A 23,383-nucleotide genomic window follows, 5' to 3' on the forward strand; every position below is an offset into this window, starting at 1 on the left:
AAAAGAAGAAGGAGGAGGTGAAATAAAGTCATGTGACAGGAACCAGATCTGGAGCTGGAGGAGGTTTTAGAGAATGATCTGATGGACTTCTAGAGGTCAGAGGTCAAACTGTTGAGGAGGAGGATCAGCTGATTTATAATGAGTATAAACTGTCTGTGTGTTTCAGGGCGCGGCGGCGGTGGACGGGCGTCTGAAGCGAGGCGACCAGATCCTGGCGGTGAACGGAGAGAGTCTACAGGGGGCGACACACGAGCACGCCGTCGCCATCCTGAAGAAACAGAGAGGGACGGTCACGCTGGACGTCCTGTCCTAACCTGGACACACTCTGACTCTGGGACGGGTCATCCTCCATCCACTGCTCTCAACGTCCCAACCTGCAAAAAAAGAAGAAGAAGAAGAAGAAGAAACAGCGTGGATGGTGCCAGCACACACGTCTTTCTATCTTTGTCCTCACTGCATGGTTTCTAACTAAGACATGTCCTCACAACCATAGAGAGACCAGACTGGTGGTGAACCAGTACACTCTGACGTCCAACGGGGTTTCTCAACCTGTGGATCAGGGTCACAGCGGAGGCCATCACATTCAGATTAGTTGGGTCTAAGAGACGTCAACAGTAAACTCAGTTTAAACGTCTTCATCAGTTCATCAGATACAGAAACACAAATATTTACAGGGAATGAAAAGTGATAAAAACATCTGGTTATTCTACGTGACGGGCTAACGCTAAGCTAAAAGGGATCATGTGATCAGGAGGCTAACGTGAAACAACTTCCTCTGACCAGGAAAGTTGATCTGGTGATGTACAGGTTTATTCTCCAGCCGCGTTCAAGTGTTGTCAAACTGATGAAGACGTTTTCTTGTATTTTCTCCAATTCCACGTGTTTTCTTGAGTTGCAGAGCGTTGAGACACAAATGTGATCTTAGATCACGTCACTCACTGCTCGTCTGACCTGAAGAGTTCTGGTTCTAGATCCAGTTCTGATCTGGTTCCAGCTGATCCACCAGTTTGTAGCAGAAAAGTTGAATTTTATGTCTAAAAGACCCGAGACTTGTCAAAATATTTCAGTCCATTAGTGGCCAAAGACCAAAACCTGATTTCACAGGGTTGAGACTCTCCGTCACTAAACCTGATATGAAGTCAGATAGAATCCAGTCTCAGAGGAGGCGTTGTTAGGGGGACGTTTAAATCCAGCCTGCACTAGTTAACCTGAGGACAACAGGGACGTTTAGAATCCAGAGGAACAAAAAGGGAAGTTTTGATGAAAGAAGTGACTTCTGCACATGTTAGCTTAGCATGTCTTCTGTTGTAAAAGGCTGGTTAGCTGCTAGCTGTTATTTTAAATGTGGAGTCTTAACAAAGCTGTTCTTACCTTCGTAGCTAATCATTTGGTGCTTTTCCACTCAAAGTTCCAGGAACTTTCCCAAATCAAAGTCAAAGCCTTGTGAGGAATCCTGAATCAGTCCACTAATGTACGACGGCTTCTAGTTCCTTCTAAAAGCTTTTGTTCCGTGACACCCAGACTCCCGACAAAAACTGTTCTAAGGAGAACACTAGAATCAACCAGTTAGCAATATTTAGCTCTTCCAGCATCAGAACAGGAACTTTGTTTGGGATCCAACGACCTCCATCCTGGTTCCTGCGGTAGAGGAACTACCTAAAAGTAGTTCCTGCTCATGGGAAAGTTCCTGCTCATCCATGTTTTATCTAAAACATAAACATTAGTTAAGATTTGTTTTGAATTGTGATTTAATTTAGATATTTTTTTCCTGTTAACACTATAGACATTTTTTTGTCCTGTTTAGTTTAAGTCTTTAAAGTCTTAAAGTGCCATCAGATGAAATGTTTTTCTTTAGTTTTTAGTTTAATGAATCATTGAAGAACATTCTAGATGTTAAAAGCTTGTCTCCATGGAGATGACTCTCAGGACTGGGTGGGCTGGAGACCCCTGCTGCCCCCGGCAACAGACACAGTGTCTTCCACATGTTGTTAGAATCAAAGCGACGTGAACTCCTCCTGTTCTCCATGTCTTTAGGCCGTCATTAGCATAGCTTAGCACAAAGACAGGAAACAAAGGGAAACTGTTAGCATCCAGAGTAGTTTACATGTTTAGCATCGTTTCCAGAAGAGCTGATGCTGCGTCTGCTGAAGTCTCCATGAATGAAGGAGGGTAAGTTAATGTTTGTAATTTAGTTGCACTGAGTTTTAATGTTGTAATGAGGAGCGTGTCGATATTCCCAATCCTTTCATTACGACTTTACATTTAGTTAGCCTGCTAGCTGTTAGCTTGCTAGCTGTTAGCTGTTAGCTGTTAGCCTGTGTGGTTGATAGAGGCTTCTGGGAACGCTCCAGTTAATTTAAAGGCAACAAACACAAAGGTACTAAACTGTTCAAGCTTTGTTGGGTTTATTGTAAAATAGAGTTTAAAGTCTTCCAGACCGACATAATTAAAAGCAATATATAAATCTTTAAAGCTTTCATTCTTCCCCAGTAGCCTATAAATATCCTTTAACAGCTAATGTTTCATTTAGGCGCCATCTTCATACATCCGCTGGCATGACAAGCTAGCATGTAGCTAGCTAAAATGGTAGTTTCTGGAAGTTATAGCACCTATCTTTGGTTTGGTGAATTTAAACTCATTAGGTTTCTTTTATTCTTCCCTCTAAATAGAGATGCTAACATTAGCTTTGTACACTTGGGCTGCTAGCTGGTTACCGATGATTAAACATCATGTGTTGATGTTTATATTTAAACAGTAGTTTATTAGCAAGCTAACGCTTTAGCCGTCCGTTCAGTTAGCAACAGTTACTGGGTGTAAGTCCTGTTTAATTCACATTAGACTGAGGCTACATTTAAATTTAAAGCTAGTGCTATTAGCGTTTTAGCTAGCCAGGCTAAAGGCCTCAGGCTAGGTTTACTGTCTACATTAAACAGATTAGAGAGTTGACTCAGGTTTGACAGCAGATGTAATGAACGGAGAACAAACCTTCAGACGGAGAACAAGAGGATTCACTGGGACGTTAGTTTTGCTTTTAATCATTTTACAAAGTGGAGATAATTGTGTGTTTGCAGCATTATGCTAGCGTCTAGTATGAAACTGCTGTAATTGTTGTAACTGGAGACGATCCTCTACTTTATACTTTATACATATCGATCAAGTGCAAAACGTTATGTTGAGCTTTCATTGTCTTAATTTTATGTGTAGATGCCAGAGCTGATGAACCTTAATTTATTTTTGATCTCACTGGAAATGAATGATGTGTTTTGTTGTTATTCTGTGTCTGAACCTGAAATCACATGATGTCTTTAAATCATTAATGTCCTCAGAAGTTTCCTGGAAAATGTCGTTTGAATAAATAATGAACAATTTGTTTAAACGTTTCTGAACAAGACGAGATTTAAAAGTAATGGTGAACACATTTAGTCCATGCTAAATCCTAGCTGACCTTAGGATGGCCGGGAGCAAGCTAGCTTAGCATGTTAGCCTGCTGTGTACAGCTCATCCTGCAGCCAGTCGCTGTCACTGACCAACGAATGTCACTTTAGTTCTGTTTCATTTTCCAGAAAACTTCTAGTGGAACGATGCTGAACTAAATGAAGCTGTGCTCAATGTTTGTTTCTGAACCTCCAACAAACATAAACGTGTCTGAAATGTGTTCCTAACATCGTGTTCCCTCTCACAGTCGCTTCATGTCGGAAATATCTGTAAAACGATCAGAGGAAGTAGTTTGAGACGAGCTGTTGACTGATCTGACCGGATGTTCATGTGAATCCAGCCTCAGACCAGGAAAAATAAAAAGTGTTGTTTTTTGGAGATGAGAACTTTTCACGGTCTCTATTCTGTTTTATTGTTTCTGCTGTGATGTCATCATTCCTTCCTTCCTTCCTTCCTTCCTTCGTTCCATCCTTCCTTCCTTCCATCCTTCCTTCAATCCTTCCTTCCTTCCTTCCTTCCTTCCTTCCTTCCTTCCATCCTTCCTTCCTTCCTTCCTTCCATCCTTCCTTCCTTCCATCCTTCCTTCCTTCCTTCCTTCCATCCTTCCTTCCTTCCTTCCTTCCTTCCTTCCTTCCATCCTTCCTTCCTTCCTTCCTTCCTTCCATCCTTCCTTCCTTCCTTCCTTCCTTCCTTCCATCCTTCCATCCATCCTTCCTTCCTTCCTTCCTTCCATCCTTCCTTCCTTCCTTCCTTCCTTCCTTCCATCCTTCCTTCCTTCCTTCCATCCTTCCTTCCTTCCTTCCTTCCTCTTTCTCGTCTAACTTTAATTCCATCATAGTTTCATCTTAGTAAAATCTCCCCAGCGCTCAGACAGAGAATCTCTAATGAGCATGTGCAGTGTTTCAAAGATGGCTCGTCTGTGTCTCATCTGGTGCCAAAGTAATTTACCACAAACATCTCTTTTGTAAGTGGAGGTCTGTGTTACCGCTGAGGTAAACAGATAAAACATTTGTAGAGACAAGTCTTTACTGACTGTCTGGTAATTGTTCCAACTGTCGCTGCTGTGAGACGCTCTGCTTTTCTCCCTCATATTAAAATGTGCACTTGAGATCTGATCTCAGTGTGTGTGTCTGTAAATCAGCAGCGCCATCATGTGGTCAGTAGAATATTGTAGCAGCTGCTGTCTCTAATGGATCTCTACCTACCGCTGGATCAGAACCATCAACAGCTGCTGGTTGACTTGGAGACATGATCCAGATGTTGGAACCAGATGGAAAGACTCTCACATGTTAAGTTTGGTCTTATTCATGTGATCATTTCTACTAGTGGTTGAATGAATGACTTAAACTCCTCTTCCTCAGATCAGCCCTGTTGAGTAGGTGGTCTTTAATGTGACCCAGGACTCATTGTGTGTTCACACTACCAAAGGAAGGAGGTCACATGTGTCCCAGACCACCTCCACATGTGGACTGACACCAGATCTGACTCTGGATTTCTTTTTCAGCTGCTCAGTGATGGAGAACAGTCACTGCAGTTCAGTATGTGACCATCAGTGGCAGCACTGAGTCGGTCTCTGGGTCTGTGTTCATTTTAATACTAAGTCAGTTTGTCAGCAGTTTATCTGGTTTTAGTCCAGATAATTTAAAACTGTCATTAGACGGAGACGCTCCTGAATGTGACTCTAATGACGTTGTGAATAACACTGACGACTAATGGAGGAGCTTAAATGTTGAAGCAGAGGGAGGACAGACAGGTTTCATCTCAACTCTCTTTGTCTTCCATCACAGCTTTTGCTGTAAAGCTGTTTTTGTATTTCATCCTCAGAGTCAGACATCCTGGAGTCGTTGGTCCAGAACGTTTTGATGGAAGATGAAGTGAATGAAATGTTAAAGAGGCTCTGCTGTTGAACGAGACGTTAAAATGTTCTGATCTGAACGTTCAGAGAGACGTCCAGTGTCTCATCATCTGATCAACGTGTCCAACAGGACGTTTCACTAAAACTGTCTCAGTGACATGTGTCTCATCTGCAGGTTTCTGATCCAGATCATGTAAAGCATCGAGTCCTTGTTTCCTGCTGGAGGAATAGATGTCTTCACTGCTGGAGGAATAGATGTCTTCACTGATGGAGGAATAGATGTCTTCACTGCTGGAGGAATAGATGTCTTCACTGATGGAGGAATAGATGTCTTCACTGCTGGAGGAATAGATGTCTTCACTGATGGAGGAAGGTAAGGGAGCACTGACTAGTAGTGTGTATTATAGTGTGTATTATAGTGTGTAGTAGTGTGTAGTATAGTGTGTAGTGGTGTGTATTATTGTAGGGATGCACTGATACCTAACAAAGCTTCTCCTGCTGCAGTGAGGAGTATAACACTAAAGTAAATAATGAAGGAGCTGAAACTGAGAAACAAACCAGGAGCTTGACCCGCTGGCTCATAAACAGGGATCAGCTCTGCCCTCAGAAACCTCCTTTCTGTTTATTCAGTTCTTTAGGGAAGAATCTCTGGAGATGTTTGATCAAGTTTTACCACCGCCCCTCTGAACAGTCACTGCTCAGGTATCACACGTAGCTGAGGTAGAGTGATAAAGTTGGATGATCTATTTTAAAAACAATGTGAGCGTTCACACGGCGTGTCGCCAGCGCAGGACGTCCCTCACAGCATAGAGGGTCCTACCCCTGTGGATCAGGCCCAGGTTCTTTAATATCGGATCAGTGCATCCTGTTATACCGTTTAGACTTGTATAACGTGTAGTAGAGTGTAAGAGTCACAGACAGAGAGTTTCTAGTTCCAGTATTTTAATCATTAATTCCATTAATTATTTATTACTGATCTGTGGTCAGTCCTGTTGATGAAATAATAACTTATTAAACACGTATCAGCTGATCCAGGTGATGATTGTTTTTACTGCAGGTAGATAAGAGTCAATAGAATAAATCTTTTATGACATCTGAACTTTCTCCTGTCGGATTAAACAAACAACATTTCCTCGTCCAGAAATGTTGTTTGTTTCTCTCAGGACACTGACGATCAGACGGCCAATGGGACGGCTGCGTGCTGGTCACATGGCTGTGGCTTTGTCCTCGATGACTTCCATGGCGAACTCGTCTCCTTTACGCCTGATCAACAAACATCAACATGAGCTCGTAAGTAATAATACACGTTATAAACTGAACTCTGATCATTTTAAAGGTGGAGAAGACGAGTGAACAGCTGATCCAGTGCTTTGTTGTTGTTACCTGACGTCTGGGCTTCTCTCATACGTGTTGCTCTGGATGAATTCATTTAGCTTCTCCATGTTCTTGTCCTTCTTCCTGCACAAAACAGAAACTTTACATCTTTACATGTTCTAGTTCAGTGGTTTTCAAAGTGGGGGCCGCGGCCCCCTGGTGGCCCACCAGGGGGCGCCAGGGGGGCCGCCAGGGGGCGCTAGGGGGGCCCCAGACAACTGGAGGGAAGATAAGAAAAAAAACTGAAAACTGAAAAAAATATAATCTAATTATTTTTAACCATTATTATAAAATATAATCTAATTATTTTTAAATCATTATCATAAAACGTAATTATTAATAATATATCATATCTACATGGGTTAGGGTTCTGATTCCCTGCCAGTCAAAACATCGTACATGACCTCATAATCTGTGTAGACCTGGCGGTTTGCGCCATTTATCAAGCTGCTTTGCTCCTCAGGCTAGCACGTAGCTAGCACGTAGCTAGCACGTAGCTAGCACGTAGCTAGCATGTAGCTAGCGCAAAATGGCCAGGTTTTTGACAAGAAAGAGACCGAAGGAACAGACCAACAGCCCTGACGTGGAGGACACTGCTGCAAAAAAACTAAGAACTCCTGGCCAACTAAAAACTAAAAACAGAAAAATGAGGCAGCACTTATGCTAAACAAATGTAATAGTTATTGAGGAGTGAATAAAAGTAAGAAACATTATAAAACATGAAGTTTCTTTACATATTTTGTAGCATTGTCTGTAGGTTTGCAAAGGGGGTCCCCAGCCAGAAGCTAATGCCGTTTAGGGGCCTTGGCATGGAGAAGTTTGGGAACCCCTGGTCTAGTTAATAATTTAGTTTCACGTCTGAGTCCTGAAGCTTCTTCTACCAACAAGTCATTCCTATAAACACAGATGGAAGATCAGAGGAGTCACTTTTCTACACATTCACACACCAGTGCCACACACCAGTGCCACACACCAGTGCCACACACCGGGGGTTCAGTCCGGATATCGAACCACTAACCCTCTGGCTCCGCCCACTGAGCCACAGCTGGCCACAACAACACAAGCTGACTAATCAGCAGCGTCTCTGATTAACTGACTCATGTAAATATTAACGCTGTAAAAAGAGTCAATCAGCTGACGTTGCTCTGTTTTGTCATCTTCATGTTCTAATAAGTGAAGGAGTCAAAGAGACACTGACCTCTGGGGGTCATCACACCAGGCCTTCTTCACCAGGACCACCACGAAGGCGAGGAAGAGGAAGCCACAGACGGCGATGATGCCGGTCAACCACTGAGGCAGCGGACGGCTGGTGCTGGTCTGACCATCCTCTGTGTTTATAGACACCAGGTACACATGGAGCAGGAAGAACACACACACAGGTGAGACAGTGTAAGGATATGTAATATTGGCTCACTTTAAATCACAGCTGCATAAATTAACCTGTTTATGTTTAATGTGTCCTGACTGGACACTGAACAGGATCAACTACCACCTGTCCTCACACACACACACACACACACACACACACACACACACACACACACACACACACACACACACACACACACACACACACACACACACACACACACACACACACACACACACACACACACACACACTAGTAGTCTCAGTTCTACAATGGTCATCAGTGTAAACTCAGTCTCTTCATATTTCATTGATTATTCATTAATTATTCATGTATTCATTTGTCCCTGAGGTCATAAAGCTCTAAACAGAGTGACGTCTACATGTAGAGGTTATTATTGTTCCACTGCTGTTGAATCAGAAACATTTACTAAGAGGAGGGTCTCTGTTAATAAAGAAGCTGTTTCTCTTTAGAGTCAGTCACCATGAAACTATCAAGGATGAATTATTTACTCTGACATAAACCTGCTCTCTCTCTCTCTCTCTCTCAGGTAATACTACTACTACTACTAATAATAATAACATTAATAATAATGGAGGTGTTCTCACCGGCCAAGGCCACTCCGAGCGTCAGCAGCAAACAAGGAACCAGAGCTGAGAGGTTTTCCATGGTTGCGTCTCTGCAGAGAAGTGAAGTGAGTGTGAGAGCAGCTCAGAGCTTCAGGTGTTTCAGCCGAAGGTCGATCGAGTCTGTTAATGTTTCACTGAAGCTTTATGTTCGTCTTCCTGGTTCCTCCCAACCAAACAACCAGCGTCTGGTTTAATGTTTAATTTAAACCTCAAGGTTTGTTGTTCAGATCAGAACGAGATGCAACGTGATGATGAAGATGAAGATGAAGGTTCTATTAATCTAATCTGCAACTAAACATGTTTTAAACTAATAAACACGTCAGATCCAGATATAAAGAAAATACCAGAGATAAGGTCACTGAGAATCAGTGACCTTATCTCTGGTATTTTCTTCTGAACCAAAATTAAATGTTGAATGAATCATTTAAAACCTAAAAGCTATTTCTGACCTTTTAAAGCGTCCTCCTCCTCCTCTTCCTCCTGTTGAATCACTGCAGAGCTGACGGAGCCTCTAGAGTTTCTCTTCTATTAAAAATTAACCTAAAGATGTTTGGTCACATAATAAACAGATAACGTCTAGAACATCTAGCACAGATTTTATATCAGGACAATAAAACATTTATTCTAATTTAATCTAATCTAATGTCCTACAGCAGGACACAGGTGGACGAGGGTTTGGCTCTGAGCATGCTCATGAGGTTCAGGTTGAACTGGGCCGGGTTGAAGTCCTGGAGCTGGGACTCGGGGGTGTGCTGGCCGTCCCGGTTCTTGTCCCTGGAGGTGACCCGATACTGAGCCTTGACGTTCCTCAGGGGGTTGTAGTCGGGGCTGACGTGGTCCGGACAGCGGAACACCTCCTTGATGACGGAGCCCTGCTGGGACAGCGCCACGAAGCCGTTCCTGAAGGTCACCATCCGGACCACGGGGGAGTAGACGTACTGGACGTACAGCAGGTTACCTGACGGGACGACATATCGTCAGTACCGGAAGTTAGACAACATCATTCAACCCCCCCCCTCCCCCAACTGTGTAAAATGAGCAGATATTTGAATGGAGTCTGGTGTGGATCTAACATCAGCCACCAGCGTACCTGAGGCCACGTCCCAGACTTTGATGGTTCTGTCCTGAGATCCTGTGAAGACGAACTTGTCGCTGTCGGAGAACGCAGCGCAGAGGACGCCCTCGAAGAAGAACCCCTGAACACAAACAAGAGAAGAAGAAGAAACAGTCATGTGACACTTTGACTTCCTGTTGGTTGTCCTGATGCTTTCTAACTCTGCTGTAGAGTTTTACTTCCTTCCTTCCTCCCCTCCCCTCCCCTCCCCTCCCTCCAGAGCAGACCTTGTACTCCATGGTGTGGTCCAGGACCAGTGGGTCCAGGGCCCACAGTCTCTGGACGGCGTCCTCTGATCCCACCAGAGCGTGCCTCCCCCAGTTACCGGCCGTCACGCAGGTCACTCGGCTGCGATGAGGCTCCAGGTCCGAGCTGCCGCCGCCGCTGAGGTCGTGCAGCTTCACCTCCCCACAGCTGGTCCCGTAGAGCACACGGCAGTCGGGCAGCAGCGCCATGGAGGACAGCGGGCCATGGAGGAGGGACAGGGGGAACCTGTCCACGGGCCCGTCCACCGTAGGGAAGCTGTCTCTGGTGGTGATGTCAAACAGACACACTGAGTCCTCGTAGGCCACGGCCAGGTGCTTCTCCTGAGAACTGACGGACAGACACAGCACCCTGGACAGGCTCTCTGGGGGGGGGATGCAGAGCGTCTCCTGGGGCAACGCCAACGGGTAGATGAGGACAGTCCCGGTGATCAGACCACAGAGGAGGAGACGCTTGTGTTGAGCCAAGTCCAGACAACAAACCTCAGCAGAGACGGCAAAGCTGTCCGACAGAGAACCTGCAGAAAGAAACGAAGAAGAACGTTCCATCTGGTTCCAACATCTGGATCATGTCTCCAAGTCAACCAGCAGCTGTTGATGGTTCTGATCCAGCGGTAGGTAGAGATCCATTAGAGACAGCAGCTGTCTCCACCAGGAAGTAAAGTCTGTCTGTAAATAAACGGCGCCATCATGTGGTCAGGACCATGAACAGCTGTTTGTTGACTTGGGGACATGGTCCAGATTTCTGAATCTTTGCTCCGTTCTTGACTCATTCATTGCAGAATAAACCTTGTGAACCTTTCAGCTCTGGCTGATGGATCTTTAGCTTCCTGCGTCTCTAACCTGTGTGACAGTCCCAGCTCCTGACTTCTGTCTGGTTTTGCTGCCGGACGTAGAAAATCCAATCAGCGTCTTTGGTGATGGTGACGTGGGCGGAGCCTGTGGGGATGTGAGCGGTGGGTTTGTGGCTGGTGTCGTATTTCAGACTCCACAGGTGGACGAAGGACGCGGCCGCCGAGGCTGAAACCACCACGCTGCCGTAGAGGAGCACCGAGGTGACGGGAGCGTCCGAACCACAGAGACTGTCCAACAAGGCACCGGTGGTCACCGACCAGATCTACCAGGAAGAGAGTCAGAATGTGTCCTTTCACAATAAAGCTCCAGTATAAACGTGTGTTGTGGTTTCTGCAGCTGATTCACCCTCAGGTATAAAATTAGCAGATATTTAAATGGAGTTTGGTGGACCTGCGTACCTGAGGCCACGCCCCAGACTTTGGTGATTCTGTCTCGTTACCTGGAGTCTGACTTCACAGAGGCTAGGAGGCTAGGTGAGGGCTTTTATTGTGAAGGGTCAAAAATGACCAGAGGGATTTTAATGTGAAATAGCTGAAGATCTGGTCATTTTATTTATATTTATATCATTTTAATTGTTGTCTCACCCGTATGAGCTGGTCAGCGGCTCCAGACACCAGCAGTCTGCAGTCTGAAGAGATGCAGGCGGATAAAACGCCGTCGTCGTGCTGGAGGTCGAGGAATCGATCCACCGAGTCTGTGAGGACGTTGAAGAGGCTCAGAGTCCGATCGCTGCCTGCACACAGACAACAGGTTCAGGTGAATCCTCTGGTCTCTAATGTGACTCTAATGTTGTGATAGAAGCAGAGCTCAGTCGTACCTGCCAACAGAACGTTTTCATCCTCAGACACTAAAAGTAAAGAAGGAAGCAGAGGGAACTCGGTCACCGTCTGTTCACCCGTCCTGGAAATCTGAACACAGAAAACAAATAAAACCTGTAAACGTCAAAAACATGAATCAGCTCTGTACTTAGATAGAAATCACATTTCTGTAAACACACAATATATTTAGACTTTCTTGGATGTGAAGCTGGGGTTGTACCGACTAGTGGACTTCACTACCGTACTGTGACTCAGCATCATGTGACCATAACAACAACATGGACGCCTCCTAGAAGACAGGTGAGGAGCCCAGAGGGTCGTTGGTTCTCCACTAAAGATGAAGCCCATACTACCGTGACATGTCAGTCCTGAAATACAACTAAAGTACTACTGCAAAAAGGACATGCTAAGGCTAACGCTAGCAGAGGAACGGTCCAAATCCTCTGGACAGCAGTCAGTTAACAACTTGACCAAACGTCCTGTGGTAACAGAGAGAAAGAAAGTTATTAGACCTTTAGCTGCTACACTATCCCATCTAACAACACGCTGTGGAGGACTATTAAATGCTACTGATGGTGCTGAGGTGCTGCCTGGTTTATACAGACTATACATATCTGTAGCTCAGTATTGATGAGCTCATGTGTTTATGTTCCGTTGACATCACTGCTCTGGTTGTAGAGCTGTTTTGTCTTTTAAGAGCCTCGTAGCCTCAGACTGACGGTGTTCATGGTGATGACTGGTCTACAGCCGACAGCAGCTCCTGGTCAAGCTCCAATAAACTAGAAAGTCCTCCGTAGCTGCTTTAGTGTGAGACGCTACCACATGTATTCAGGTCAAGAACATAGTCTACTGTGTTTTTATGTGTGACTCACTTTCAGCACATATTAGTCGACGTTAAAGAGTCTGACGTCTTCTTTCATACCTGATGGAGGAATCCCTCCTTGGACACCAGTAACACTCTCCCTTGGCGTGGTAAGCTAACGGAGGCCACAGGAGTCAGACGTCTCGCTGGCTTTTGAAGCTCAGTCTCAGTTTGGGTCCCGTCAGCTGGATGAGAAATTCTGACCCGACCAGAGTCACACAGAGAAAACACAGATTCACCCAGAACTCCCAGAACCGCTGAGGCCCCCTCACTGCTGCTGCTCAGGTGGAGTTCAGCTCCGTCCGGCCTCCACACCTTCACCTGGACCGACAGGAAGGAAACCTCCTTACAGGGACGTAAATATGGAGGAGCGTTAGCGTTAGCATGGAGCTAGCACGTACCTGTGTCCTGGTGTAGACAAAGACCAGCTGCTCGGACAGGTGGAGGTGAACTGACGAAGGGGTGGAGTCAACAGGCACCGCCTCCTGGATGCAGAGCAGCTGTTGGCCGTTCATCAGGCTCCACCTCCTCAGGGAGCCGTCGGCAGCCAATGAGAGGCAGTGGGCGGAGCTGTCAATCAGCCTGACAGACAGAACTGAGGCTGCAGATAAGACAGGAGGTTATTATTATTATCATTAGTGTGAGATGAATCCACCTGTGATGAGATCCTCTGTCAGACTCACCTGTGTGGCCCAGCAGAGAGTGCAGCAGCTGTTGGTCAGCCAGACTCCAGACCGCCACCACGCCGTCGTCTGAACCCGCCGCCAGGAGCTTGGCCTCCACGCTGACGTCCACACAGACCACGCCTGGAAACACGAGTGTTTTCAGGTCTAGTTTGAAACAAGGAACTGTTTGCTTTTCTGTTATTTGGTCTTTTTAGGAGACACTCGCCTCCCAGAGCCTCCCCTAAATGATTTATTTTAATCATGACTAAGATGCAGTGTCTACCTCCCTGCAGGGCAGTCAGTGTGTGCTGCAGCGCCCCCCCTGGCTGCTGCAGGAAGCTGCTCTTTGGGATGAGAATGGGCTCCAGACTCGTCAGTAACCGCTCCTCACACTGGCTGCACAGCCGACCAATCAGAGCGGGGAAGGCGGAGGTCAGGGAGGAGAGACGGGCCAAGAGCTCGGTGTAGAACAGAGACATGTCTGAAAGAGGAGGAAACGTTTTGATTTCATCCCGACTAAATAAAACTCAGACCAGTAAACGTCACTGACCCATGTGACCCTCCAGGAAGTCCAGGCTGGGTTTGATCAGCACCAGAGTGTCTCGGATCAGTCCAGTCTCGGTACAGTCCATGTACTGGGAGCACTGGTCCAGGTCATGGATCACACTGGAGATCCCACTGACCTGACTCTTAGAGTAGAGCCACTCAGCGCTGCCTGGAAACAGCATCAGACGTTTAGATCAAGAAAAGACAGAAACACATGATCAGTGATCAGGTCCAGACGGGACCAGGCCAGCTTCACCTGTACCGTCCTATGACACCACAGCAGATTTAACCTGCTACAGGTGGGCGGGGTTTTAACGTCCCACTGCCCCTCCCCTTCACCTTACCGATGACTTCCTGTTGTAGCTCCTCCCACAGGCCGGCATGCAGCAGGTGATAGGGCAGCTCCTGCAGCTTCCTGACGTTAGCCAATCCCGGAGCGAACCACAGCGGCTGGGGCGGGACCTTTGACGCCAGAGGACCAATCAGAAAGCACCGTCAGCAGAAAAGGGACAAAATGATTTGAACGTTTATTGGTCTGATCCAGAACAGACCTCAGCTAATGTGGTTCAAACAGATCATGGTTTTACTTTATTCTGGTTCATAACGGATCTCATTTACTGCTGCAGTGTTAACTACTCATCAGTCTGACACTTTAACAGACTGTTTTAAGTCTTTATAAGGGTCACATGGTTTGTTTCTGATCCCCAGCTGCTCAGAGCTCCTTTACCCAGAATCCTCTGTTCTTCATCAGTGACTACCTGTCCCAGGAAACCTTGGTCGTTCGTACCTTTCTGTCAGAGAGCAGCAGCGTCAGACCCGGCAGAGACGCCGGTTTCAGTTTCCCTGACCACCGACCCAGGAAATACTCTGCCATGTTCTTTAGGCTCCGCCCCCGCCGCTCTGACGTCAGGTAGCGAGCTGACACCGCCTCAGAAAGATGCCTGAACACAAACATCAGTGTTTCATTATTTCATTTCTGGAGGATTATTTACAGGAAGTCGATCTGGAGCCACATAAATATTAATGACTAATAAAATGAACCTTTTCTAACGGATCTTCACAGATAATTATCACATAGATTAATCACATGGATTTTTATTTTTATTAATAAAACAGAGGTGAGATGAGACTTTAAGTGACAGACGGAGGAACACCAGAAGGTGTTCAGCTCTAATCTGATTCATTATCTGATCTGTTTTTCTTTTACCGGTTTTTGAAGCCGATGGCGGCGACTCCGTCCGTCCAGTGCTCCTCCAGTTGGTCCTCGAGGTCCCGTCTGAGCCGAGCCCAGAGGAGGGGGGGCAGCCGGATCATTGAGGGCGTTGGAGGGAGGGTGTACCTGTACACCTCACGCATGACATCATCATCCAGAGACAAGACATCACGCAGCTCCGCCTCCAGCAGACCCTCCCTGTGGAGATGATGACGTCATTCCTTCATTATAACTTTATTCAGATTAGAATGAGACAAACACAAACACCTGGACAGTAGATTAGTTTCAATCTGACGTGAATATGAGCTGAGGTGTGTCATGTGACCATCACCTGGCCAAAGCGATGTATCCCAAAGCTCCGCCCACCAACTCCTTCCCATGTTTCTCTTCCAGCATCAGGAAGAGCTGTGACATCACTTCCTGTGTGGTAGCGCCCAGACGCAGCTCGGTCCGTGGCGTGTAGGACGTCCATCGTTTGGCGGAGGACAGGATCAGCTGGAGGTGGAGAGGACAGCCGCTCTGCTCCAAGCTCTGCAGGACGGCGTCGCTCTGCTCGGAGGTCAACGTTCGCCGGGACGTTCGTAGGTACGACTCCATGATGTGGGAGCTTTCATCACGACTCAAACGCTCCACCTCGAAGAAACTCGTTAACGTCTCCAGCTTCATCCGCATGCTAGCGAACGCCTCGCTGTTGGTGTCCATGGAGACCACCAGGTGGACGTTGGGCGGGACGACGGCGGGGAGCCAGCGGAGCTTGTGAGCGTGATGTTGGTCTGAGAGCTGGTCCACCGAATCGAGGCTGACGAGGAGGGTGTTCCCCCGCTGGGAAACCTCTGCCAGAACGTTCCTGAAGAACCGGACCAGCTCCAGGTGGGAGTTGACCGTCAGCGGCGAGGGCGGAGCCAGACCACAGGCCAGGCACACCTGGAGGCAGACGCTCCGGAGTACGTGGTCGACGTCAGGCCTCTGAGGGTGGCGAGCTGCCAGCAGCCTGATCACCACCACTGCCCCGGGGTCCAGGACGCTTCGCATCTCCTGGGTCAGTTTGCAGAGCAGAGACGTCTTCCCCATCCCGGCGGCGCCGTGGACCACCAGAGGGCTGTGGTGGACGTTGGTGGACTCCCACATGGCGAGGCAGAGCTTACCCAGAAGGCTCTCCCTGCCGTGGAGACCTCTGCACTGCTCGGCGCTCATGGCCACGTGCCGCCTCACGTCTTCAGCCACCCAGTCAGACACATCCACCCTCCCTTCATCAACGCTTCCCCAGATCTTCCCGCGACTTCCTTCCACATCGACCGCCGCTACGATCCGAGCCTTCATCTGGGACACGAACTGCTCGCAGACGCTGTCCAGGTACTGAGCGTGCTCTTTACGCGTCGGGTCGATGTTTCCTTTGTTGAGCTCCACACAGTGGAGGTTGAGGATCTTCTGCGAGGTGTCGTAGAGTCGTGCCTTGAGTCTGGTGAGGAATCCCTGAGCTTCAACGTCCAACAGCCCGTTGGCGGTCACGTCCATGAACTTGGCGAGACGTTTGGGACCATCCCTCACCCTCTGACGAGGAATCTCTCGGACGAAGACCAGAGAGGACGACTCGCTGCAGACCTTCCACAAACCCTCCTCAAACTCCTGCTCTGTGACTGGACGAGAAGATGAGACGATACAGCAACAAGAAGACACGTTAGATAGAAAAGAGAAGAAAAATATATACAAACATATATAATATTAATAGAAGTACTAATACTAACACACACCAAGAGGACGATTGCTCATAAAAAACAGTTGTGTACCAACAATGACGTGAGTATGAGAACAAGGTGAATGTACCTGAGATATGGCACAGAGTTAAACAGATTAATAAGAAACAATGAGATGTCACTAGACACGTCCTGATCTGATCCAGGACTCAGCCAAGGAACCCTGGTTCTACCATGAAGGTCGTCCTCTGTTAGTCAGTAACTAGAACCAGTGGATGTGTGGTGAGGTGGTAGTAGTTGATGATCTAAACAGAATCCATGGAGTCCACTCAGTCAAAGGCTGCACCCAAACAACAACAACAAACACTGAACGTTTAAAAGAAGAGAAAAGTTTCCTGGAGACAGCGTCAAGGAGAAACATCTTCCAGAGAGGGTTAGGGAGTTTATGGCAGCGTTGGATGACCAGAACATTTCTGGAGTAGAGAACACAAGGTACCAGCTACCCTCTCCACACTACATTAACTTTGACTGAAAGATTTATTGGACTGAATCCAGTCCACTCTAGGAGAAGACAAGGAAGACGAGGACAGACTTTAGGAAGACACAGGAGACCAACTCTAGGAGAAGACAAGGAAGACAAGGACAGACTTTAGGAAGCTACAGGAGACCAACTCTAGGAGAAGACAAGGAAGACAAGGACAGACTTTAGGAAGACACAGGAGACCAACTCTAGGAGAAGACAAGGAAGACAAGGACAGACTTTAGGAAGCTACAGGAGACCAACTCTAGGAGAAGACAAGGAGGACAAGGACAGACTTTAGGAAGCTACAGGAGACCAACTCTAGGAGAAGACAAGGAAGACAAGGACAGACTTTAGGAAGCTACAGGAGACCAACTCTAGGAGAAGACAAGGAGGACAAGGACAGACTTTAGGAAGACACAGGAGACCAACTCTAGGAGAAGACAAGGAAGACAAGGACAGACTTTAGGAAGCTACAGGAGACCAACTCTAGGAGAAGACAAGGAAGACAAGGACAGACTTTAGGAAGCTACAGGAGACCAAGTCTAGGAGAAGACAAGGAAGACAAGGACAGACTTTAGGAAGCTACAGGAGACCAAGTCTAGGAGAAGACAAGGAAGACAAGGACAGACTTTAGGAAGCTACAGGAGACCAAGTCTAGGAGAAGACAAGGAAGACAAGGACAGACTTTAGGAAGACACAGGAGACCAAGTCTAGGACATTCAGGATCAGATCAGGACTCAGTGTTAGAGCATTGGGTCATCTCTATATTTCGTGCGGTGCTGAGTGGACGCCTCTGACTCTGACCTGAAGTGTAGAAGAGTTGTTTCTGTTCAGCGGTGATGTCTCCGGCGTCCTCAGCGTCGGCGGCTGCAGATCGTAGGAGCTGCAACAGCTGGTTCTCTGTGGAACGCCAGGACAGGACATCGCTGTCGTGCTTCTGCCCACTCTCAGGTCGAAGGTCACAGTAGTGGGGGAAGTGAGCCGTGATTGGCTGAAGGACGTACGTGGGCGGGACAGCGTTGTTGTCCTTTAAGAACCACTGATTCAGCTGCTTGATGCCTTTGGGGTTTTTGGAAAGTTTGGACAAAAGAACTTCAAAGTGTTTCTCTGGAATGAGACGAGGAAGAGCTCGGTGACCGTAGCGGTTCCCCAGCAGAGCCTTCAGAATAAAGAGAAGAATGAATGAATGAATGAATGAATATAATATAATCATGCTCCACCTTCACCTTCAAAAGAAACGTCTCAATAAAATATAACATGACCGTCCATCAGACAGAGACAGAGACTAACCCTTTCAGCAGCTTTAACCAAACACAACAAAACACCTGCTAACTGTTAGCTTCACTAAACTGTTTAAACAAAATAAACTAGTAGCTTCCTTATTAAACATAAACTTTAAAAGAGTCTGCCATGTCTCTAGGGGTCATGCTAACTTTGAATCCTCCACCTCCCTGGTAGAGGTTCAGAGAAACAAAACGTCAGGAAGCTGAAAGTCTCACAACGAACGCTGGACCGGCTGAGATCCTCTGACAGTTCTGGATCTCCTGCAGGAAGATCTCACAGGCCTCATGGTCTCCAGATGGGACGCTTCGAATCCCCCAACGCAGATCAACAACCTGGACAGAAAAGCCACTGAAGAAACAGAAGCTCCACCAAAGAACCAGAAGACAGAGACCACGCTGGACCGATGAGTGAACCGGAGCATCTCTGGTCTGAGGAGGTTCAGACCAGGACGTGACCACAGTCAGACGTCTGTTAGAGTCTCAGCTGATCAGTTGGTTTAGATGGTGGTCACAATGTTTTGGCTCATCTTGGTGTCAAAACACAATCAGCTGTTCAAAAATCAACCTGAGACAAACTCATCAGGACTTGTTGTGTTTGTAGAAGACGTTCAGCTCTAAATGTCTGGTGTTGAGTTCAGGTTTCTGTCAGGAACATCTGGGGGTGGAGTCACCTGAAGGTCACGTGACGAGAAGCCAGAGACTCCAGGAAGACGTCAATGTCAGATATTAAAAATACATCAATCTACATCAGTCTGAACGTCTGAGGACTCTGTGGACATTAATGGATCATCAGAGAACCACTGATAGGAGACAGGATCAGAACAGGTTCCTCCAGGTCCAGGTCCTGGTCCTGGTCCAGGTCATTAACAGACTCTAGTCATGTGACCTTCAGGTGATAAAACCTAAACTCCTCCTCCATCATTTAGAGCTGAACACTTGGAGGAAACGTCTTCTACAAACACAACAAGTCCAGATGACTTGGTCTCATCTCGTCTTTCAGGTTAAATCACAACGTGGACGACTGAACCTTCAGACTTGTCAGTTACTAAAAGTCTTTGTTGATATGTTTGACGTTTAAGGAAATAACTGACCTCGAACACCAACCCCAGACTGCGACAGAAGGTCTGGAGCTCTGGGTACGCTCTCTCCAGCAAAGCTTTCCTCTCACTGCTCATGTCTAAACAGAAACAACAACAACACGTCAGAAAACCTCTGAAATAATTCAGATTAGATACAAGAGTCAAGAACTGAATTCATTCAGAACCACGTCTCCATTCGTTTCCTTTCCTTTAGTTCAGCTCACAGATAAACTGATCCTGTTTAAGACTGAATAAATAACACTGAGCTGCTGTTTTCTAGGTTTGACATGAACATTAAACTGAACATATAACTAGACCTAATAAATAATAATAATAATGTTTTAAATGTGCAGCTCAGTCAGGAGTTATGGAGACAAACGTATGAATTATAATAATAATAAATCAATCAGTGAGTAAAGACACAGTTAAAATCATTTCTATCGTCTCATGTTTTAGACTCTGATCTCTGACCTGTGAACGTGGAGCTGATAAACACTCGGATCATGTTGGACTTTGTCTTCGTCCTCTGACCTCCGTCCGTCCGTCCTGTCAGGACGTCCTCCAGGCCTAACTGTCCTCCTGCTGCTGGACTCTGGGCCATCGTCTTCTCGTCTTCAGTCGTCTTCTTCTTCTCCTCCAGCGTCTGATCTGGTCTCAGCTGTTCTGCAGCCTGTTTGTCTCCTTTGAGAGTTTCCTCCATGACGACCAGTCCTCCCACTCAGAGCTGGAGCCACTGGCACAGCCCAAAACACGAAGCCTGGACTGGAGTCATCCTGCTAACGATGGTCCCGTTTGTTAGAGCCCCTTAGTGCTCTGACTTTAATTAAGACCCCGCCTCTCGCCCCATGGCAGCTGGGATAGGCTCCAACTTTTAGTTAACGTCAACCAAACAGAATAGTTAGCCGTCAGTCACCATTAAACTAATATTACTTTGCTTTAACCAAACTGTTAGCTAACAGTTAGCTAGCTGAGCTGTTAGCTAACAGTTAGCTAGCTGAGCTGTTAGCTAACAGTTAGCTAGCTGAGCTGTTAGCTAACCTTAATTCAGATTAAGCTCTTAGCGACATGTTAGCAACCTTTAACCAAAGAGCTAAACTGTGTAGTTTCATTTCAGTTGGTGATGTAGAACATTAATCAGATAATTATAATGTTTGTAGTGATAGTCGCCTCCAGGTGTAAGATAATTAAACCCAGTGGAATGTATGAATTAGTCACTAGCTCGTTTGCTAACAAGCTAATTAAAAGTTACAAGCTAGTTGGTAACTTGTTCTTTAATCAGACTTTTAAAAGAACCCATAGAACAGATGATATAAAGGAAGGAGTGGGTTTCAGCTTGGTCCCCACAGCTCAACTCACCTGTTCAGGTGTTTAAATCATCTCACCTGAGTGTTTACTGAGGGGGGCCGGTGGGAGTCGGGCCCCTGAGGAGCGCCAGGCAAACAGCTGCAGCTCAGCGCTAATGACACTGAAGATGAATGATGATAATGAGGACGTGTCCTGTAGAGCTGCTCAGAGACACTTACAAACCTCCAGCATGTTAAATGTTTATAAAAGACAGCGGCTGACAAGAACAGAGATCAAATCAATCTAATTTATATCAAAAACACTTTAGAGGAATATTTAGACAATGTGAAAGAATATTTTATTCCTAAATATTTCCAACATGAGTCTGTGCTGTTGCTCTGAGTCAGATCTGAGGTTCTATTACTGCCTCTAACTTTAAATCTAACTTTAAATCTAACATTATATCTAACTTTAAATCTAACTTTAAATCTAACATTATATCTAACTTTATATCTAACTTTAAATCTAACATTATATCTAACTTTATATCTAACTTTAAATCTAACTTTAAATCTAACTTTAAATCTAACTTTAAATCTAACATTATATCTAACTTTATATCTAACTTTATATCTAACTTTATATCTAACTTTAAATCTAACATTATATCTAACTTTATATCTAACTTTATATCTGACTTTAAATCTAACTTCTCTGAGTTTCCTCTGATTCCTGGAACCAAACGCTGAAGCCTCAGCCTCAGCCTCAGTCTCACGTCACAGCTTGACTTGTTTTTCTGTTTGTTCTCTCTTCTGCCTTCAGGCTGTTATTTTAAAGCCGAGCTGATCAGCAGCTCTCTGAGGACGTCCCACCTCTCTGAGGACGTCCCACCCCTCTGAGGACGTCCCACCTCTCTGAGGACGTCCACTGAACACGAGGTCTTTTAGTTTATTCTTCTAACCAAGAGGACGTTTCTGACGGCTTTCACTATAACTGATCTGTGTACGCTCGGAGCTCGTCTTAGCATTCAGTCGCTAACATCAGCTGTAAGTCACTGTTAGCAGGCTAGCAAGCTAATGGCTAGCAAGCTAATGGCTAGCAAGCTAATGGGCAGTTAACACAATGTAGGACATGTAGAGACGTAGTTAGGACCATCAACCTGAGAGGTATCAGGACATTATCTGTGTCAGGCAGAGACAGGAACTAGAGACACACTGTCCTCTACAGAGACAGGGACTAGAGACACACTGTCCTCTACAGAGACACCGTCCTCTACAGAGACAGGAACTACAGAGACACCGTCCTCTACAGAGACAGGAACTAGAGACACACTGTCCTCTACAGAGACAGGGACTAGAGACACACTGTCCTCTACAGAGACAGGAACTACAGAGACACTCTCCTCTACAGAGACACCGTCCTCTACAGAGACAGGAACTACAGAGACACACTGTCCTCTACAGAGACAGGGACTAGAGACACACTCTCCTCTACAGAGACACTGTCCTCTACAGAGACAGGAACTACAGAGAGACACTGTCCTCTACAGGCAGAGACAAGAACTACAGAGACACACTGTCCTCTACAGAGACAGGAACTACAGAGACACTGTCCTCTACAGAGACACACTGTCCTCTACAGGCAGAGACAGGAACTACAGAGACACTGTCCTCTACAGAGACACCGTCCTCTACAGAGACACTGTCCTCTACAGGCAGAGACAGGAACTAGAGAGACACTGTCCTCTACAGAGACAGGAACTAGAGAAACACTGTCCTCTACAGAGACAGGAACTACAGAGACACTGTCCTCTACAGAGACACACTGTCCTCTACAGGCAGAGACAGGAACTACAGAGACACTGTCCTCTACAGAGACAGGAACTACAGAGACACACTGTCCTCTACAGAGACACCGTCCTCTACAGAGACACTGTCCTCTACAGGCAGAGACAGGAACTACAGAGACACTGTCCTCTACAGAGACAGGAACTACAGAGACACACTGTCCTCTACAGAGACACCGTCCTCTACAGAGACACTGTCCTCTACAGGCAGAGACAGGAACTAGAGAGACACTGTCCTCTACAGGCAGAGACAGGAACTAGAGAAACACTGTCCTCTACAGAGACAGGAACTACAGAGACACTGTCCTCTACAGAGACAGGAACTACAGACACTGTCCTCTACAGAGACAGGAACTACAGAGACACCGTCCTCTACAGAGACACCGTCCTCTACAGAGACAGGAACTACAGAGACACTGTCCTCTACAGGCAGAGACAGGAACTAGAGAGACACTGTCCTCTACAGAGACAGGAACTACAGAGACACCGTCCTCTACAGACACACTGTCCTCTACAGGCAGAGACAGGAACTACAGAGACACTGTCCTCTACAGAGACAGGAACTACAGAGACACCGTCCTCTACAGACACACTGTCCTCTACAGGCAGAGACAGGAACTACAGAGACACTGTCCTCTACAGAGACACCATTAAGACATTCTGTTGTTAGCTTGTC

The 23,383-nt window shown here is 46.5% G+C and overlaps 3 protein-coding genes across 7 annotated transcripts in view; 1 reads left to right on the plus strand and 2 right to left on the minus strand.

Moving 5' to 3' along the window:
• Nucleotides 1-3,895, plus strand: part of patj (PATJ crumbs cell polarity complex component) — an 80,814-nt gene extending 76,919 nt beyond the window's left edge. For all 4 annotated transcript variants that reach the window (XM_084548223.1, XM_084548225.1, XM_084548224.1 and 1 more), the window contains one exon: nucleotides 167-3,895. In XM_084548223.1, the coding sequence (XP_084404349.1) occupies nucleotides 167-313 (147 nt within the window). In that variant the 3' untranslated portion in view covers nucleotides 314-3,895. The remainder of the gene's footprint in view (nucleotides 1-166) is intronic.
• A 2,327-nt stretch (nucleotides 3,896-6,222) lies between these two features.
• pdzk1ip1 (PDZK1 interacting protein 1) lies at nucleotides 6,223-9,280 on the minus strand. 2 transcript variants are annotated; one of them, XM_084548231.1, is made up of 5 exons: nucleotides 9,112-9,280; nucleotides 8,642-8,712; nucleotides 7,863-7,992; nucleotides 6,674-6,748; nucleotides 6,223-6,553 (listed from the first exon to the last, which is right to left on the minus strand). In XM_084548231.1, the coding sequence occupies exons 2-5, from the start codon at nucleotides 8,700-8,702 to the stop codon at nucleotides 6,496-6,498; spliced, it is 324 nt and encodes a 107-aa protein (XP_084404357.1). In that variant the 5' UTR covers nucleotides 8,703-8,712; nucleotides 9,112-9,280; the 3' UTR covers nucleotides 6,223-6,495. The 2 variants fall into 2 exon arrangements, with proteins under 2 accessions (XP_084404357.1, XP_084404358.1); XM_084548232.1 differs by lacking the exon at nucleotides 9,112-9,280 and having other exon boundaries at nucleotides 8,642-9,011.
• Nucleotides 9,281-9,309: 29 nt separating this feature from the next.
• nwd1 (NACHT and WD repeat domain containing 1) lies at nucleotides 9,310-20,148 on the minus strand (the record flags this gene model as incomplete). Its single annotated transcript, XM_084548227.1, has 19 exons — nucleotides 20,049-20,148; nucleotides 19,590-19,675; nucleotides 18,715-18,831; nucleotides 18,020-18,374; nucleotides 15,330-16,635; nucleotides 14,993-15,196; nucleotides 14,573-14,726; nucleotides 14,130-14,247; nucleotides 13,790-13,954; nucleotides 13,523-13,720; nucleotides 13,258-13,380; nucleotides 12,976-13,175; nucleotides 12,635-12,895; nucleotides 11,712-11,802; nucleotides 11,479-11,627; nucleotides 10,883-11,156; nucleotides 10,004-10,557; nucleotides 9,753-9,858; nucleotides 9,310-9,620 (listed from the first exon to the last, which is right to left on the minus strand). Exons 1-19 carry the CDS (start codon nucleotides 20,080-20,082, stop codon nucleotides 9,310-9,312), a joined length of 4,806 nt encoding a protein of 1,601 aa, XP_084404353.1. The 5' UTR covers nucleotides 20,083-20,148.
• Nucleotides 20,149-23,383: the final 3,235 nt, after the last annotated feature.

Source organism: Chelon labrosus (assembly GCF_963514085.1).
Source record: "Chelon labrosus genome assembly, chromosome: 7".
Lineage (NCBI taxonomy): Eukaryota > Metazoa > Chordata > Actinopteri > Mugiliformes > Mugilidae > Chelon > Chelon labrosus.